General features: G+C 31.6%; 1 protein-coding gene across 3 annotated transcripts; it reads left to right on the top strand.

The window, feature by feature from the left end:
• Window positions 1-1,351: 1,351 nt before the first annotated feature.
• On the top strand, window positions 1,352-6,731 carry LOC130666779 (protein immune deficiency). Of its 3 annotated transcripts, XM_057468040.1 has the most exons (5): window positions 1,352-1,654; window positions 1,763-2,135; window positions 2,201-2,323; window positions 5,727-6,052; window positions 6,114-6,721. In XM_057468040.1, the coding sequence occupies exons 2-5, from the start codon at window positions 2,063-2,065 to the stop codon at window positions 6,240-6,242; spliced, it is 651 nt and encodes a 216-aa protein (XP_057324023.1). In that variant the 5' UTR covers window positions 1,352-1,654; window positions 1,763-2,062; the 3' UTR covers window positions 6,243-6,721. The 3 variants fall into 3 exon arrangements, with proteins under 3 accessions (XP_057324023.1, XP_057324024.1, XP_057324022.1); XM_057468041.1 differs by having other exon boundaries at window positions 1,352-2,135; window positions 5,874-6,052; window positions 6,114-6,731; XM_057468039.1 differs by having other exon boundaries at window positions 1,352-2,135.
• The last annotated feature ends 11,387 nt before the right edge of the window (window positions 6,732-18,118 follow it).

Here is an 18,118-nt window from a genome sequence, read left to right as displayed (position 1 = left end):
TAAACTTTGCAAACGTATCTGGCAATATACAATCGTTTTTTTTTAATCTAAGGAGCAAAATTTTATATGAGAAGTGTTTTTCTTTATTTTGAATAACTTCTTCCACGCTTCCAATTTATCAACTTTTTACAAATTATCAAAAAAATTTTCCAATAACACTGAACGATCACCAGCCTCCGGAAATTTATAGAAAACCGCGTTTAAATTTTTCTTGCTTTACTGCAAAATCTCTTACTGCACAAAATACTCAATTTTTTTACTTTTGACGTTCTCTAGATATTCTAACTTCTATTTTTATTTTTATTTCGTAATGAACAATTTGTTGTATAAAATTTATTGATGATATTAACAGCATGCATTTACTCGACTGTGTAAGCTATTATTAGTTTGATATTTTACCACCAGACTGCGTGATCCAGTTTGTCAGTTTCCAATATTGGAATATACGTTTACGTCAAGTTTCTGCCCTGATAGCCACACTGTAAATATACCCTAATAGCACAGTTTGCTTTAGTAAAAGTTTACTTACAGAAGTTTCCTTGAATTGTTCGTCAACTTTGGATTTTTCCGTTTTTGTCGACAATTTACATACAATTTGCAATACAATTTGACGTAAATTCACTACCCGAATTAGAATGCAAATTCACTTCAAAAGTTGACTAGAAAAAGTTTTTCGTCAATTTTCAGGCAAATTTTTACATCAATTGACTTCTGTAAGTAAACTTTTGCTGAAACAAACTGTGCTGTTAGGGTTAGGACTCAAATTCTGTTGGCAACACTTGAACTTTGCTTAAAAATATAACAGTCTACAAGTTGACATCGTTTTGTATCGTATGGTACCTCTATCGTACTGACTTTACCAGACATAGGTTACTAATGGACATTCTCTTAACTTCAAGTGACTGAATATATAAAGTGGTCCCAGTAAGAGAATGCACCTCGGAAATTGCCCCCACTACCAAACATTTATGAACTGCGCATGCGCCCAGAAAAGTGGGAGAACATTTAGCACATAAAACATCTAAAGTGGGAGTAAAAACCGACGACACCCGAGGTGCATTCTCTTGGTGGGATGACAATAACCTTCCTCAAACAACAATTCGAAATAAATACGGCCGTTCTTAACATCTTTCTTCTCTTAGCTAAATCGGGAATAATGTCGAACTGGTATATTTTGATACTGAAATTAACAACCTTTTAGGATTAAAATAGTATGCCCCTGTAAGCTATCATTAGATTGATTTTTTACCATCAGACTGCGTGATCCAGTTTGTCAGTTACAAATCAGGGGAAGTAGAATCATAGCGAGGGGAATTATAGAGAGGGAGCACTGAGATCCAGACACTACTTTGACTCACTAGTTTCGCTCGAACCTCCTTAAGGGGATACGCTACCGGACCTCTTTCTCACACTCAGAAAAATGAACGGGACTATCTTTGTTGCACTCGTTGAGTAAATGAGAATTTTAAAACAATTTTTCTCGGAGACGAATTATAATTTTTGGAAATACGAAAATTCTAGGCCTCCGTTAAGGTTTTAAAAAACGCTAAAGACTCTCTATTTTACGTTTCTAGTGTTTGTCCGTAAATTAAATTAAATTGAAAATCAGTTACCGTTACCCCTTAACTAAACAGTCGAATTTACAAATGTTCATGTAAATAAACGTGATTTTATATATATTGTGAAATATTCAATATAAAAGGCTACATTTTTAAATAAAATTTTATATTAACGTGATACACACATCTCCTTGTTGTTACAGTCATATGATTTTCAAGTTGTTTGTTAAGACTCTCTTAGTCACCTGTCATAAGCATAAATGAATTACAATTTTTGAGAATAATAGTTCTCGCTTAATCGTATACACTGAGATTTAATGACATACAACTATTCGTTTTATAAAATCTATTTTTGGCGAAATGAAGCGAAACGTTGGGAAGGAAAAATGATCAGTAGTCCAACACTTGGTCCAATATCTTATGATCCCAGTATGGTTATTGGTATTATCTAATTAATTTGTCAGAAGTTTAGCGTGTTTTGATTTTTTTTAATTCTTTTAAAAATGGCAAATCTTGACGCATACAGAAAACTCAATATGTTATCAACAGATGCCAAACCTGATCCACCTCGGATAAGTAAAGATAAAACATCTTTAATTGCTATTCACTTCTAACCAAATAATTTATTATTTATATACTAGGTCTATCTTATATGAATGATGACACTAAAAATGCGACTTGTAAGCAACAAGAAAACTTTTCTCATAAAGTGCAGTCCTATCCACTATTAGAAGAGCAGAATGCATTAAAAAAGCCAAAAAATAGTAAGTCACTGAGCATGCTTAACCACTGCGAATATTTAAAAACTCATCAAAATTTACCGTGAGAAAAAAGATTCAGTAGTTGGTCAGAAAACAGTATCCGATCACTGCATATATTTTTAATAGAAATTTCTAGATATACAATAGGGTTACGTTACTTCCCAAATCTGATTTTTTACTCAGCCATGATATAAATCATTTATTAGTAATCCAAAAATAATAAAAAAAAAAGGTCTATCGGTTAACCCTGCGGGCCAGCCCGTTATCCAGCCCTAAAACATCCCGTTATTGTCGAGCTCCTTGAGCTTTTTTTTATAGTCTTAATAACAAAAAACTAAAATGAAAAATTTTCACGTGTATTTTAAATGGGAAAGGGGACCCCCCTTTGTGATAGCTCAATTTTAAAGATATCTGGCTGAAATTCGGTGAGGATTTTTCTTATAATATAAAGTAACTTTTGAACTCATAAGACGTTGAAGAAAAGATATTATTGTTTTTTGGGAAACCCTTAATACTTATATATTTTTTCAAACTATTGGGAAACATTTTGAATTTTGATACAGAAAAGAAAAAATTATAATAAAAAAAATTATCTACATATTTATTTGTACTAAAAAAAAATGTAAGTTTGTTAAAACGCAAGATTTTAAGAAAAAAATGAGTTTTTAATTTTTTTTTAATTGTTCCACCACTTCAAAAAATTCAAAAAAATTCCTGAGTATAAAGGAGTATGAAAGACATTTTCAGACGAATTTTGGTAGGTGACATATTTCAAAAAGGCTGAAAAAAAAAAAGGTTATAATTTTCTTTCCTCCGTGAAAAAATCGGCTTTCCGTTTGAGAATCACGATCATATGATTTTTTAATGTTTTGGACTCGTCAGAATTAGGAAAAAAATCATCATTGATTAATTCCGAATTTTACTATAAATATAAAAATAATTCCGAAAAAACAGGTTTTTTTGAAATTCTCGAATACCGTTTGAGTTAAAGAGCTAAAAATTGAGGTGAATTATTTTCATTCGACACCAAATCGACCCTCTAAGTTGGAATCAAAAAAGCTATGGGGGCAGAATTCCCATATTAATCCGGCTATGCCCTTTGTATGATTCTGTTTACTCTAGACTTTGATAGTCGGTTAGTATACGAAATATCAAGTTTACAAATTCGACTCCCAAGACTTTCTTTTAAGAAATTTATTGCCCTACAAGAATATTCTAGAGCCGAATTTTCGTCTCACATGGTTCAAAAGTTATAATATTTTTAATCAAAAAAAATTTTTTTGCATGTTATTTAAATGGGAAATTTCAAATGGCTACCGACACCTTTTAAAAATGAGCTAAAAATTTTGCCCAATGGGAGAATTTTTTTCTCGTTATGTAGGTCCTGTTTAAGACGTAAATTCGATAGGTTGGTTTTTTTGGCTCACCCTAGTGTATGTGTTAGAGTAATAAAATTTCAAACAAAAACTCAAATTTTTTTAAACAAATCAAACTTCGAGCCCCAATATCTCTTAAACGATTGGATTCACTTGAAAAAAAAAAAAACAAGAGAAATTTTTCTCGAAGAGCGGTAAATTTTCTTCAAAAATATGTATTAATTATAGCTATACACTTATTTTTAAGCGAGAAATAAAATTTTTCTCATTGTACTCAAATGGCAAAGTATCATTACTTAGGCAGGATTATGCGGCATTGGAATGAACTTTTTTATTTTGTTAACTTCTCGTTAGGAAAATCAATGATTTAAAAATTCGGGAAGTTATTGTTTTCACCCGGATTTTCGGAAATCGAGTTTTCATCAGATGTCGGCGTTTTGACGTCCTAGGAAGCTATTGGTTGTGTGTGTGTGTGTGTGTGTGTGTGTGTCCTACTATTTTTTCTGCCCCATCTCTACTGAATAGGCTAGCGCTCTCTCACTTGAAAACGAAGACGCACAATCCGAATTAAGAGCAGGGATTCAATGTCAACCAGGAAAGGGTTAAATCTTGATTTTGATCACTGACATTGATTTTTGCCTCGATACATTTATTTTTTGAACATAATCAGAAATAAAAATTTAAAAACCGCTTCATTAATGATTTTTAATCCTTAAATTTTTAAACTCTAGCATAAAACGGAACTTGTTAGAGCTTGAAAAGCTCATAAAAAAACAATTGCATGTAATAGCATTTTCGAGCTCAAAGAGCTTGAAAATATATTCACACTAATGTTTTCGAGCTCTTTGAGAGCGGGAAGTTCTAGGGCTGGCCAGTCTTCAAAACGGCTTTAAAAATTTTTCTACTATAGCTGGATATTATCCTAGGGAAAATCATCTCTATGGAATTTTTGTTTTGTATTTTATTTCTTATTGGAAGTTGTTAGAGAGCATCGAAAAAATTACCATACTTACAACAAAAATTGTTTGAAAATTAACAACTTAGCTGAAAATTGAAATAAAAAATTTTTTTCATAACTACTTAGACATTTTTTTTCTCTAAAACTGAAACATATCATAAAATATTTATAATGAAAACTGCTTTTTCTATTAGTAAATAATTAACTAAGCGATAAATAATGTAAAATTAATTTTTTTTAATGTAGACAAAGATACTTACACATAAAAGAAAACTTGAAAATATTTTGAAGTTTCTCAGTTGATAAAAACTAAAATTTGTGTAAATTTTCTCAATACTTATAAATTAAATTGATATTTTTCGAATATCTAATTAAAAACTCTTCAAATCAGTACATATGAAAGTTTGATGATGAATATCTTTTGAAGGCTTAATTTAATTGCCAAAACATAAGACACCATTCTTATAGAGCAGTTAATTTCCTACAAAAATTAATATTGCGCATTTTATAATAGTCATTTATTGTCGAGTTATAAAATTCATAAAAAAAAAATGATATTTGTCTTAAAATAATCAAACTTAAATCTTCAATATCATTCAAATGGTGAGGTTTACGGGAAAAATATAAGATACCTTTTTTGTAGAGCATTAAATTTCCTACAAAATTCTTTCTGAACATTTTTCTGTACAATCAATTAATGATGAGGTATGAATTTTTTTCTATTGGACTGAGAAAAAAATAAAAAACTGCGATGAGGGCCATCTTCCTATTGAAATTAAGAGCTCATATTTGGTGAGAATTTTTTTAAGGTGTCTAGCAACCCATTTTTCCGTGTGACTTGTAAAAAAAAAAGTAGTTGATTTTTTTGACCTACCCTAGGATACCCGAATACACAAATACATGAAGTGATCGAGTACTGGTTCCTGATTGAATACTAGCTTTTTTATCTTATGGAATAGTGTACAATTTCTTCCAGTTCACTATTCACTAGATTTTTTTTAGATATATATTACTAAAGAAACATGCTTTCAAATAAGTATTGAACCATCATGTATTTAATTGTTTGTTATAGAGAGCATTGGAGATGTTGTCAATTACAACATTATCAATTCTAACTATGTTACCATTGGAACAACAAATACTTATTCTTGCAATATAAGACAAGTTTCAGGAACTAACCACCGGCGAACTAAAACATCAAGTAATTATGTTGTTTCAGAAATGCCGCAGCACGTAAAAGTATTGAGCTTAAGCGAGCAACAGCTCACTATCGAACATATGTTTCTTATTAAAACGCATATAGGATATGGTTGGAGAAGAGTATTTGAATCATTAGGTTACTCAAAAGGACAAATAGATCAGTTTGTAGAGAATCATCGAATGAAAGGAATTGATGAGGTAATTAAAACTTATGCACACAAAGAAACCAAAAACTAAAATTTTTTATCGTTTTGTCTAGGTTATTTACCAACTCCTCCTTGATTGGAAATATTTGAATGGTCGAAATGCTTCTATTGGAACTATCATTAATCACTTGTGGAAATGTCAAATATATGATTGTGCTGAAAAATTAGCTGCAACGGGATAAATTTTCAATAAATGTAAATATTGGGCTGCACTCGAGCCAAGATAAGACAAGATTGGAACGATCTTGTCTCGATCTTGACACTTTTCTTCTCGTCTTGATCTCGAACTCAAAATATAATTATCGTAATAATCTCGAAAATCAGCCAATTCTTTATATCGTCTTGTCTTGACTTGTCAAGATCTTGTCTTGGTCTTGAATTACTCTGAATTTTTCTTAAATTAATTTGAAATAGTTAACACATATATATTTTATTGGTTTGTATTTTATAATTGGGATAATTTTTAAAAATGTCTTGAATTTTGTTACCGAATTTTTCATTCTTTTTTAAAATAAACGAGCTTCCATAGTATTTTAAAAATGATATTATAATTCCATGTAATAAAATTAATAATGTTAAATGATTGTAAACAATAAGATTATAATCATATGATCTTATCTTACGTGCTTATCATATACTCACTGTTAAAAATGTCAATGAACATATTATTCGAAAAAAATTAAAAATTTTACAACTTTTATAAAATAAACTATTAATTCAATCTCATACCATAAATTTGATTAATAATTGTAATTTATTTATCTAAATTTTTTTCTGAACACAGATTACTTTTAACTTCTCACTAAGAAAATTAAAAATTTGAAAAAAAAAGGAAAGTTATTGGTTTCGGTCCGATTTTCAAAAATCAAACTTCGAACAGAACTTGACGTTTCTAGGTTTTAGGAAGCTACTCTGACTAATTTCGAGATGATTTCCGAGAGTATGTATGTGTATTGAGCATAATCGATGCGGTACGTTGAGATATGTTTCAAAAATACAATTTTTTTAATTTTTTCAAAACTGTTTTTTTTTTTATAACTTGCAATGTAATCGATGGATTAATTCCAAAATCTGATCAGCTCTGAAACTTTATAAGCCGCGCCGAATGCCACCTCAACCATCAAAATCGGTTCTTTTGTTCAAGAGAAACCGTTGTTAAAAGAATTGCAAAAAAGTGTTTTTTTTCTAATAAAATCTAAATTTTTCAACTAGTGCAGAGCGGGGCTAGTTGATCATAAGGGCAAGTTGTGCAATCGAAATATCTCAAAAACTAAACAACTTACAACAAAAGTTTCAATGGTGTAAATAAAGGGTTACGGGAGGAGAACACATTGCATGATTATCAATTGCCATCCGGTGCTCAGACTAATTAACGGAAACCCGGGAAAAAACGATTTTGTTTAATTATATATAATTATTTATATATGATCAGATCCAAAAATTGGCCAGATCTGATTCTATATAATCATGCATGAACGAATGTAGTCATTTTTAGAATCTCATTTAGAATGTCTGTAAATTATTAATTCAGTAATTTAATTAGGATTTATTGTCTTCGTCAATATAAATGTCAGTTAAATTTAAATAAAAAAAAAAAAAAAAAAAAATTATTATCCGTCGACTACTATTATACTACGAAGTCATCCGCCCAATTATTGTCTCATGTTGATGCTACTTAACTTTGGTGATCGCTGGATTGTAATCTGATCCTCTAGTCTGTTATACACTTATAACTAAGAAAAGGTTATGGCATTACTTAACTCAAATAATCAAATTGATAGATCCTACGTAAATAATGCACCTAATGATAAATTTGATTTTGTACATAAGTTGAGACAATGTGAATTGTCATCCTCTCCCTCAGCCTTGCGGTTCCCATTTTTCCCCGTCTCGTTGCCGTCTGAAACCACCCAAAGCTAGTCATAGTGCCATGGTCACATGACTAGTTATCACCTCAACGCATGACCGTGAGGGGAAGTGGGGAGCGAGCCCAAAAACTCAGCCCTAAGACCCTACGGTGATTGAACTTCACTTCGATCCTGGATCAATTAGTGATAAGACGTATAATTTAGTTTTACTGTCATATACGAGCAATTTATTTGCGATCTTGTTAATACGGATAACTACTTTGTAAATCGGGAAATTAACTTGCGTTATAGTTGTATTACTAGCAATTCTCTTGCGATATACTTTACTGTCCAAGTTTACTGATTATTATAAACAAAGTTAGTTCAAATAAACATTACTGTACGTTACCGGCGATATACTCGCGATATAAAATTTATACTGTGCCACGAATCTGTCTACATTATATCCAGCGCTTGCATTTTCTTGTAAGTAATTTTGATTATTATAATTGGCAATAAACTTGCAAAGTATTCTGATTAATTCCTTTTATTCCATCTATCACTGTTCATCCTATTTATTTCCTATTTTACTGGTAAGCTTATCGAATAGTCTGATAAAATAAATATTAATTAAGTTACAAATAGCAATTCGACCATCAATAAGAATATTCTATAATTTTATAAGCCGTGAGGTAAATTGATAAGTTTTCTCATACGTTGCCGAGTTTGAATAAGTGCGGGTCTTTGCTTTGCAAGAACCCCAGCCCACTGCTCTGTCCAAGTAAAATAAAATTTGTTAGAGGCCAGCCTAAGCCAGGGTTCAACCCGCGAATTCTGGTGGCTGCTGGTAAAAATCGCGAAGACGAAAAGCGATTTGTCTCAAAGTAACAATACAATTCCTTAGATACATATAATCAAATCTATTTATCTATAAACTTATAAAGATTTGTATATATAAATCGTTATCGATTTATAGTTTTAAATTGCTGCCGAAACCTTTGAACATTTTTTAAGTATTGGGGATTTAAGTTTGATTGATAGTTGACAAAATAAAAATTTAATAACATTGATGTTATGTAATATATATATATTGGACCCATATACATAATTAAATATTTGTAAGTTTCATGTGAATGAAGTCTGATCAGATCTATATCAATATAAAATAATTAAAATTTTTCAAATCATTTCAAATTAGATTTCTTAATCGGGGAAGAGTATGACAAAAGCTATACTGCTGAAAACTTGTGTAAATTTTTAAAAGATGAACTGTCAAAATAGAACGTAGAAAATAAAGTGGGAGCCATTGTTAGTGACAATGCTGCAAATATTGTATCAGCAGTACAGTTGGGAGGATGGTGTTCGATCGGCTGCTTTGCACACTCATTAAATCTTGTCGTACGAAATGGAATTGCACAAATTTCAAACGTTGTTATGAAGGTAAAAAGTATTCTAGAATATTTTTAAAGAAGTTTTGAAGGCTTATATAAATTAAATGAAATCTAAAAACAAATGGATGTACCTAAACTGAAGCTAAAACAAGATGTTCCCACAAGGTGGAACTCTACATACGAAATGCTCGACAGGGTTTTAAAAACCAAAAACCCAATCATAGCTACACTAGCTTTGATGAAAAATGATTTATCCTTATTGAATGAAGATTGGTTAATAATAGAAGAAGTAGTCCCAATATTGAAAGTATTCTATGATCTAACAATTGAAATTTGTACGGAAAAGAATGTTAGCTTATCTCAAGTCATTGTTTATATTGCCGGTTTTTGAAAAATCGTATAAGACAATGTTTATCAAAAATTGAAACGCAAACATTAATACAAATGCAACATTTTTAACTTCCCGCTAAGAAAATCGATAATTTTCGAAAAAATCGGGGAGTTATTGTTTTCACCCCGATTTTCAACAATCGAGTTTTCATCAGACGTCGATGTTTTGAGGTCCTAGGAAGCTATTCTGACTATTTTCAGAATGATGTCCGAGTGTATGTATGTATGTATGTGTGTGTGTGTGTGTGTGTGTGTGTGTGTGTGTGTGTGTGTGTGTGTGTGTGTGTGTGTGTGTGTGTGTGTGTGTGTGTGTGTGTGTGTGTGTGTGTGTGTGTGTGTGTGTGTGTGTGTAAATTCTTTGTAACTTTTTAACAAATGAACCGATTTAGATGGTTGAGGTGGCAATCGAAAGAGCTTGTTGGCCGTGAATTTTCCTGAAAATTTCAGAACATTTGATCAAGTAGTCTCGAAAATATTGGCAAAGTACGAAAAAAAAAAATTTTTTTTTTTTAGTTTTTTATTGATTTCTCAGAAACGAGTCAAACGATCAACTTCAAAATCTAATTAGCTCTAGAACTTGATAAAATGCGTCGATCGCCGCCTTAACCATTGTAATCGGTTAATTTGTTCGAGAGATATCGTTGGAGAAAGAAATAGTGAAAAACGGGTTTTTCTAAATATCTTCAAAACGGCAGAACGGATCGAGTCCAAACCCTGATTAAACAAAATGATTAAAAATGATTTAAAATGATTTGTTTTTTAATCATTTTAAATACTTTTTAATCCTTCAAATCATTTCTAATCCTGTCTCTTATGGACATTTAACGTGTGAAATCATTTTTAATCATTTTGTTTAATCAGGGAAATTATATCAGCTCTAGAATTCGAGAAAACGCGCCGATTGTCACTTCAATCGTCAAAATCGGTTCAAAAGATATCAGCGCTGAAAAGTTAAAAAAATAACATAAAACGTTATGTTTTCCGGATAAATCAAAATATAATGTACTAAATGTGTTTGAATTCATACCAACTGTTTCTCTTTATAGTCTCTTTCGATCATCATAGAATGTCATCTAACTTGTTCTTTAGTTTAAATCATATTATCAGCAAAAAATTAAGAAATCCCAGTTTTTAATATGTTTCTCGGATATTTCATATATTATTACTCTGACCTAAGTCAAAACTCACTCAAATCTTGATTTTGATCACTGACATTGATTTTTGCCTCAATACATTTATTTCATTTAACATAATCGAGAATAAAAATTTGAAAACCGCTTCTTCATTAATAATTTTCGATTCTTAACTTGTCAAACTTTAGCAAAATACGTAACTTGGTAGAGCTTGAAAAGCTCATAAAAATTAATCCCAGATAACTGCATTTTCGAGCTCGAAAATATATTCACAGTAATGTTTTCAAGCTCCTTGAGCTCGAAAACAGCGGGAAGTTTTGGGGCTGGCCCGCAGGGTCAACCGACGCGCAGATTTTTTTGAAGATGTTCGTAACTTGTTAGAGACACTCCGGTGTGAAATTCGTACGCGCTTTTAAAACATAGAAAAAAAATTTTCTCTATGCTGAATCAACAATACTCGACACCAGGTTTAAAATAAAAAGATTTCGTGATGAATCAAATTATAGAAAAGCATTAGATTCTTTGAAATTGAAAGTTGGAACTATTAGAAATGAACCATCAATTGAATTATCTATAACTAACTTCTTAATTATACGAACAAATGAAACTTTAGCAATAACACCTTCATTGGCTTGTGAAACAACTAAATGTAAATCTATTTATGATGGATTTGATGAGGAAATAGCAAATTTAACACCTGAAAATAACACAGCAGCTGGAATAGTTGAACTGGAAAAATACATTCATGAACCCATTCTGACTAGACTAGAAAATCCTCTTCGTTGGTGGTATGAGAGAAAAAATGTGTACCCAATATTATTTAAATATGTTTTAAAGCGCTTAAACTTAGTTGCAACTTCTGTACTATGCGAGCGTATCTTCTCAATAGCCGGTTTAATTCAAACTGAAACACGTAGTAAACTGTCGGCTAATGAAGTTTCAAAATTACTTTTTATTAGTAGCAATTATGAAAGTTAATGATAATTAAGATAATACTGAAGTTAACCAACGTCTAATAATTTTTTGATTTTTTTCAAAACGATAAATTATAAAAAAAAAATTGCACCTGTAGTTTTTTTCAAATTTCTACATGTGCAAAGTTTTAGTTTTTTTCTTTTCGTCGTATGGATTTGTTGTAAAAAAAATCCAAAAATTCTTAATTTTCTGTTAACTTCAGAATCATTAATTAAGCATGATCTCTAAAAAATAATTCTACTTTAAATTCTAAGAAATAGTTTTACATAGACTGTTGTATTAATATGCTTACAGATTTTTATTTTATTACTATTTGAATATTACTTATTAACATTGAATCTAAGTATACTTCTCATTGTAAACCATTAAAGCTAGAAGTAAAGTCGAGACTTTCCGTTGTCCTCACTCGAGACGGCTGTTGATTGGGTTTTCTGTTGGATCGTTTAATGACTAATAAATAGTATTATATATTAGACTGGGCCAAAAAAATCGACTATTTTTTTTTTTTCGATACTGTGAAAATATTATTCCTGACCACCAAAAAAAAATTATTGTGCAAGTTTGAGCCCTTAATATTAATATTAATAGGTGTAACGTTACGACTATTAGTTTTTTGACAGGAATTTCATTTTTTACCCAAAACTCGTAAATTATCCATCTGAAAAATTTGAGCAATGTATATTCTTAAAGGAAATTGAATTCCCTACAAAAAATCTCTCCTAGTAAATTGATGTAAAACGAGCCGTTTCCTTGTAACCGTGCCTTAAACATTAATTTGTTTTTTAAATTCTTTGTTTCTATTTTGGATTTTTGTAACTACTAGAAATATTAAAATTTTTTCTAGTCAAGATACATATTCTTGAAGGAAATTTAATGCTCTACAAAAAAGGTATCAGGACATTTTTTGCTAAATTCACTTCTTCGAAAGTTATTCAAGGTTGAAGTTGGGTCATAACGACTTCAATAACCTGGTCCAGTCTACTATATATATATATATATATGTAAAAAGTGTACGTTTGTCATATTTTTCACGAACAATGTGAATATTCTTCGCGATATTTATTCTTTGTAGTGTCATTTTTAACCAATCAGGGACGTGCTTTCTTTCCATGAGTTGCAAAAATGAATTAATAAATCGTTACTTTGTTGGCCAAATTATTTCTTTTCACCGCCAACAATGTAACGGAAATCTTTTGCGATAAGAGAATCACCGTGACTCGCGGATAGTCTATACAGATGACGACGCATGAGACCCGGGCCACGACGATCCTCTCATAGGAAACCTGAGATGCAACGTTAACACTTTGATGAATGTACTTAGTCGAAGAGCAGCAGAATCAGTCAGTTGATCGCGAGATCTCAAAGAGCACGAAACTCTGTCCTAATTAACTGACTGATTCTCCTGTCTCCAGGTTCAAAGGAATAAAACCTAAAATTTAACCTTGATATAAATCTTTTGTCCAAAGAACCTTAAAGGGGCGAGCGCTTACTAGCTGTTCCACTCTTCCTTTGCTCAAAGCGCTAAACAGCAGTTCGGGCTCTTTCACCACCCATCATATCACCCTTTATGCCCCGAGGCCGATGTAGCAGGAGATCAGGACGTGTCACATTGATTTGGCTGAATTATGGGGCCCATCATCTCCACTATGGTAAGTCGATAAAACTTTTTGCATAAAATAAAAGAAGGTCAACAGCTGACGCATCTGGGGTCTATCGACACCCTAGCGACGTCAACCTGGCATTTTAAAAATATTCTGTCTCATAAATGGAAAAGCCAGAATGTAACAATTATTATTACGAACAATTTGCAGTCACTATTTGACTGCCTAAATATCACTACTAAATTTATAAAATACGCAGAAAAAAATAATTTCTTGCCGCAAAAAATTTTAATTTGCACCAAGAAATTTTATGCATTGTGAATTAAATACAAAAATTGTCTTGGGGCAAGAAAAGATTTTTTTGGTCAAGAAATAACTCCTTGCACCAAGTAATTTTTTCTTGTTCTAAACAAATTTTTGTTTTCAATTTACAATGCAAAAAATTTCTTGGGGTAAGTGAAAATTTTCTTTAGGCGAGTAAAGATTTTTTGTGTCATTGAATTCATTTTTTTTATGCACATTTTTTTGGCTTTAAAAAACTTCCTAAAACCAAAAGGGAGTATAAAAATCTGTCATTTTGGAATAAGTAACGCGATATAAATAATATAGTTATAAATTCAGTAAAATTCAGTCATATTTAGTGACAGAATGATTGAAGTATTAATTTATTTAAAGAAAAAAAATACGATCGTCTTTTTTCTCGCGTAATTTTAATGTAGTTCGAATGATATAGATAAATCTATTTATTCCAATACTTGGCAATTAATAAGAGTTTAAGCTATGAAAAGGCACAAATTCAAGTCAAGACCTATCTAATAATACCAATTTCAATAACATTAACTAATTCTATCATATAGATATGGCGGGAACAAAATTTTCCTTATTCTCTTAATAACATAGATTATTATTATTATTATTATAATTATAAATATTATTATTAATAGAATGATTATAATTATTATTATTATTATTATTATTATTATTATTATTATTATTATTATTATTATAATTATTATTATTAATAGAATGATTATAATTATTATTATTATTAATATTATTATAATTATGACTATTATTAATATTATTACTATTATTATTTCGTTTTTAGTTAAATGCTCAGGGGGTTATCCCCGGTAGTCCGACTCTACCGAGGGCCTCACCTGAGCGCCAAATCATTACTGCTGCGATGCTTCATCAACAAGATAATCAGTATGCGCAGCAGGCCAAGTTCTGTTGCCTTAGGAGACGGAGGGATCCGAGAATTACAGCCTTTTGCATCTGCGATGCCAGAAAGACAACTTGCGTTGAACAAGTTGGTATTCTAGCTAATACAGACACAAAAGACTGCTTCATCCCTCCTAGGACGCCAGCAATGAGTACGACAAGCTTGACACGGTAGCCTGGGTGGAGTTTGCCAATTTCAAACAGGAGATCCTGATATATCTGGTGTTTGTGCTCCTCTTTAACCGTGATGTTATACTCAGCAGGTGCTGAGAACTCAATGACATAAATGTCACGAGTGGTTTTACAGAAGAGCACAATATCAGGTTTGTTGTGGTCGATTTTCCGTGTTGTTGCGAATGGCACGTTCCAATAAATACGGCAACGGTCATTCTCAACAACTTGCGGAATATCTCCCGGCAGATAAGGCAGCACTGGTGTCTTATCGATATCATGCGTTTGTCTAAGATGGTAGTAAAGCACTCGCAGAGCAGCATTATGACGCTGAATATATGCATCTTTCGCCAGCACAGGGCATGCTGACAAAAGATGCATAAGCGTCTCTGGATGTTTCTTACGCACTCTACACAAAGTGTCGGGTAGCTGCATCTGGAGCACTTTAGCACGGTATTCGAGAGTGTTGATTACACCATCTTGGCAGGCAAAAATTGAGACAATGTGAATTGTCTTCGTCGTCCTCAGCCTTGCGGTTTCCGTTTTTATCCGTCTCGTTGCCGTCTGATATTGTACGTCATAGTGCCGTGGTCACATGACGAGATTTTCCGTCGACGCATGTCCGTAAGGGTGAAGTGGGGACATAGTTCACCGGAAGGTCCGAGACCCGAAATTATCGGTGCGGCACTTCGATCCTGGATCAATTAGCGTTCAGACGTCTTTATTATAATTATTTAGTATCGATCATTAATCAGGCAATTGTACTTGCAATATTAACATATTCTCTATTCTGTAAACTTGTCACGTAACCATTCAAATTAATTAGTAATAAGTAATTAAAAATAGTGATTAAGTTTAAATTTGAATGGTTACGCGGGCATTTCGTTGCCACGCCGGTGAGACAGCGTTTGCTCGCGCATGCGCGCGGTGTGACTGAGAGCACGTGTGTGCGAAAATTTTAATTTTTAATTTAAAAATAATTACACTTATCATTTATTATTTATAAGGGAATATTTATTATTTTGCGTTATTCAGGGGACATAATGTGTGGTCACATTATGCCCCAACGATTGTTTTTATTTTATTTCGAATTAATTAGATATCCGGGTATTGTGGAAATGAAAACAGTCACCACAGAGGAGGGGAAAAATTGATATTTTCCCCTGCAATATCGACGGATAACATACAGCGTTAAATAATTGTTATTTAATTATATATATATTTTTCGAGAGTTATTTTGGTAAAAATAGATACCATATATATATATTCAACTTATAATGTATCATTCAGGTGGGGAAAAATTGTCTTTATAATTTATTTAATTAGTTAAAAGCCCGGGGCTAGGTAACAATGATAATAATAATTAAGGGCGATTGTTGCGCCACGTGGGTGGCCAACAAGTGGCGGGCCCAAAAAGTACTCAGAAAGGTACGGGAAATCTAACCGAGCAGACGCTGTGAATAATAGGTTGCAAAAACGTTTTGTATAAAACGCAATTAAGCGTTATTTAACATCGCTTGTAATTAATCTATTAAAGAGTACTAATTAGTCTTGTTCACCGTGTGTGTGGCTACGAGACCTATTTTTTGGAAGAAAGCAGTAATTAGTAAGTACTTTGATTTCTCTCCATGCATTGTTATCTGTAGCCTCCCCGGGGATTGTTGGAATTCGCGAGTCTAATAATTTGATGGATTTATATCTTACCACCCCTGAATGGTACATTTTTATATACGTTTGAATTTATGAAAGAATTGAGTAGAATAATTATATTTTATTTGGGATTATTTTGTGTAATTTATAAGTTCATACTGGAAATTGTGCGGCTGTGGTAGTTCGCTGTATGGATGTATCGATAGTCGCGTATATCGATAGCTACCTATAGCTATACACCGGCTAAGAAAACAAATTCCTAAGCCGGCGACGTAATAATTCGCAGGAAAAATTCCTGGGCAAATAATAATAATTATTAAGGGGAATTAATATTATTATTATTAATTTATTATTTATATTATAATTTGTTATATTTCCTTATTATTATTATTTAATTAATTAACCCCGAATTATTATTTATATTTTTCTTTTTATTTACCCCAGTGGTCAAGTAATTTACGTTATATTTTTGATTATTAATAATTATGGAAAGAGCGATGATTATTTGTTTTACATAATTTATGTTATAATTTTTGGAAATTTATACTGCGATTGAGAGTGAGTGTGTGCCGTATCTTTCTCCCCCTACAAAGTGTAAAGGGGTAACCCAAGGTGGTGATAAATATTTTATTGACATTTTGTTTATTTATTTGAGTGAATTATTATTATAATATATTTCTGTTTTATATTGGATTTAAATTCAGAATTTCTTTTGCATTATATAAATTCTGCCCCAGGGGTTTATTAAAGATTATAATTTATATTATCAGTGGAATATTGTATCAAGAAATTTTTGATAATTTTATATAAATAATTGGAACCAACAATTCTCGGGGAAATACTCTGTGTTTATTTTCCTGGGTCTTTTCCTGCTTAATTTAATTTAATTTATTATTTATATATATATTTTCAACTGTGCATATTATTTTCTTTTCTTATTTCTGTCGATTTTATCCGCTTTGTTACTAGCTGTACTCGCTCGGATTTTTCCCTCGCAAATTTCCCCCTGATAAAAACTTTGTCCGTTTTGAGAAACGGTCTGGCGCCTACGTGCACTAACCCAGCCTGAGGAGCTGGTCCAGGCACACTTTATAATTTATTATTTACAATTTTGATAACGCTATTATTTATTTTATTAAATTTAAAATTTTAATTGAAACAATATTTATCATAACTTTATTTTTTTTTCGGACTTCGAGTTTATAATTTTTTTTATTTATCACGTGGGTGACCGCATACAGTACTGGGATATTTCGCGTCTCCGTCGCAAAATTTAAACTAGTATTTGTTATATGGCGCCCAACGTGGGGCCAGGGGGTCAACAATTTTAAATTTATAAATTTTTGAGTAAAAATAAAAATTTACGAGGTTCCACGGAGGAGTTAAAATTAAATTGACTCGCGGGAAATATAAGAATTTGAAATTCTACCGTATATACATTCCATTAAAATTTACAATATTTATATATATTTACATATTTATATATTTACATATTTATAATACTTGATTTATTGGGATTAAATATATATAATAAAAATGAATAAGTTTAAGAAAATTTTGGCGGAAAAATCAGATCGGTTCGTCGATTTGATGACGTCGGTACGTATCCGCGGTGGAGCTTCGGGCGATGAATCCCATACCGGTGATGATGAGAACGCGATCGACAAAAACGGAAA

This window comes from Microplitis mediator, chromosome 4 (assembly GCF_029852145.1).
Source record: "Microplitis mediator isolate UGA2020A chromosome 4, iyMicMedi2.1, whole genome shotgun sequence".
Classification (NCBI taxonomy): Eukaryota; Metazoa; Arthropoda; class Insecta; order Hymenoptera; family Braconidae; genus Microplitis; species Microplitis mediator.
The sequence above is the reverse complement of the archived record's forward strand: the minus strand, read 5'-3'. Positions and strand labels throughout refer to the sequence as shown.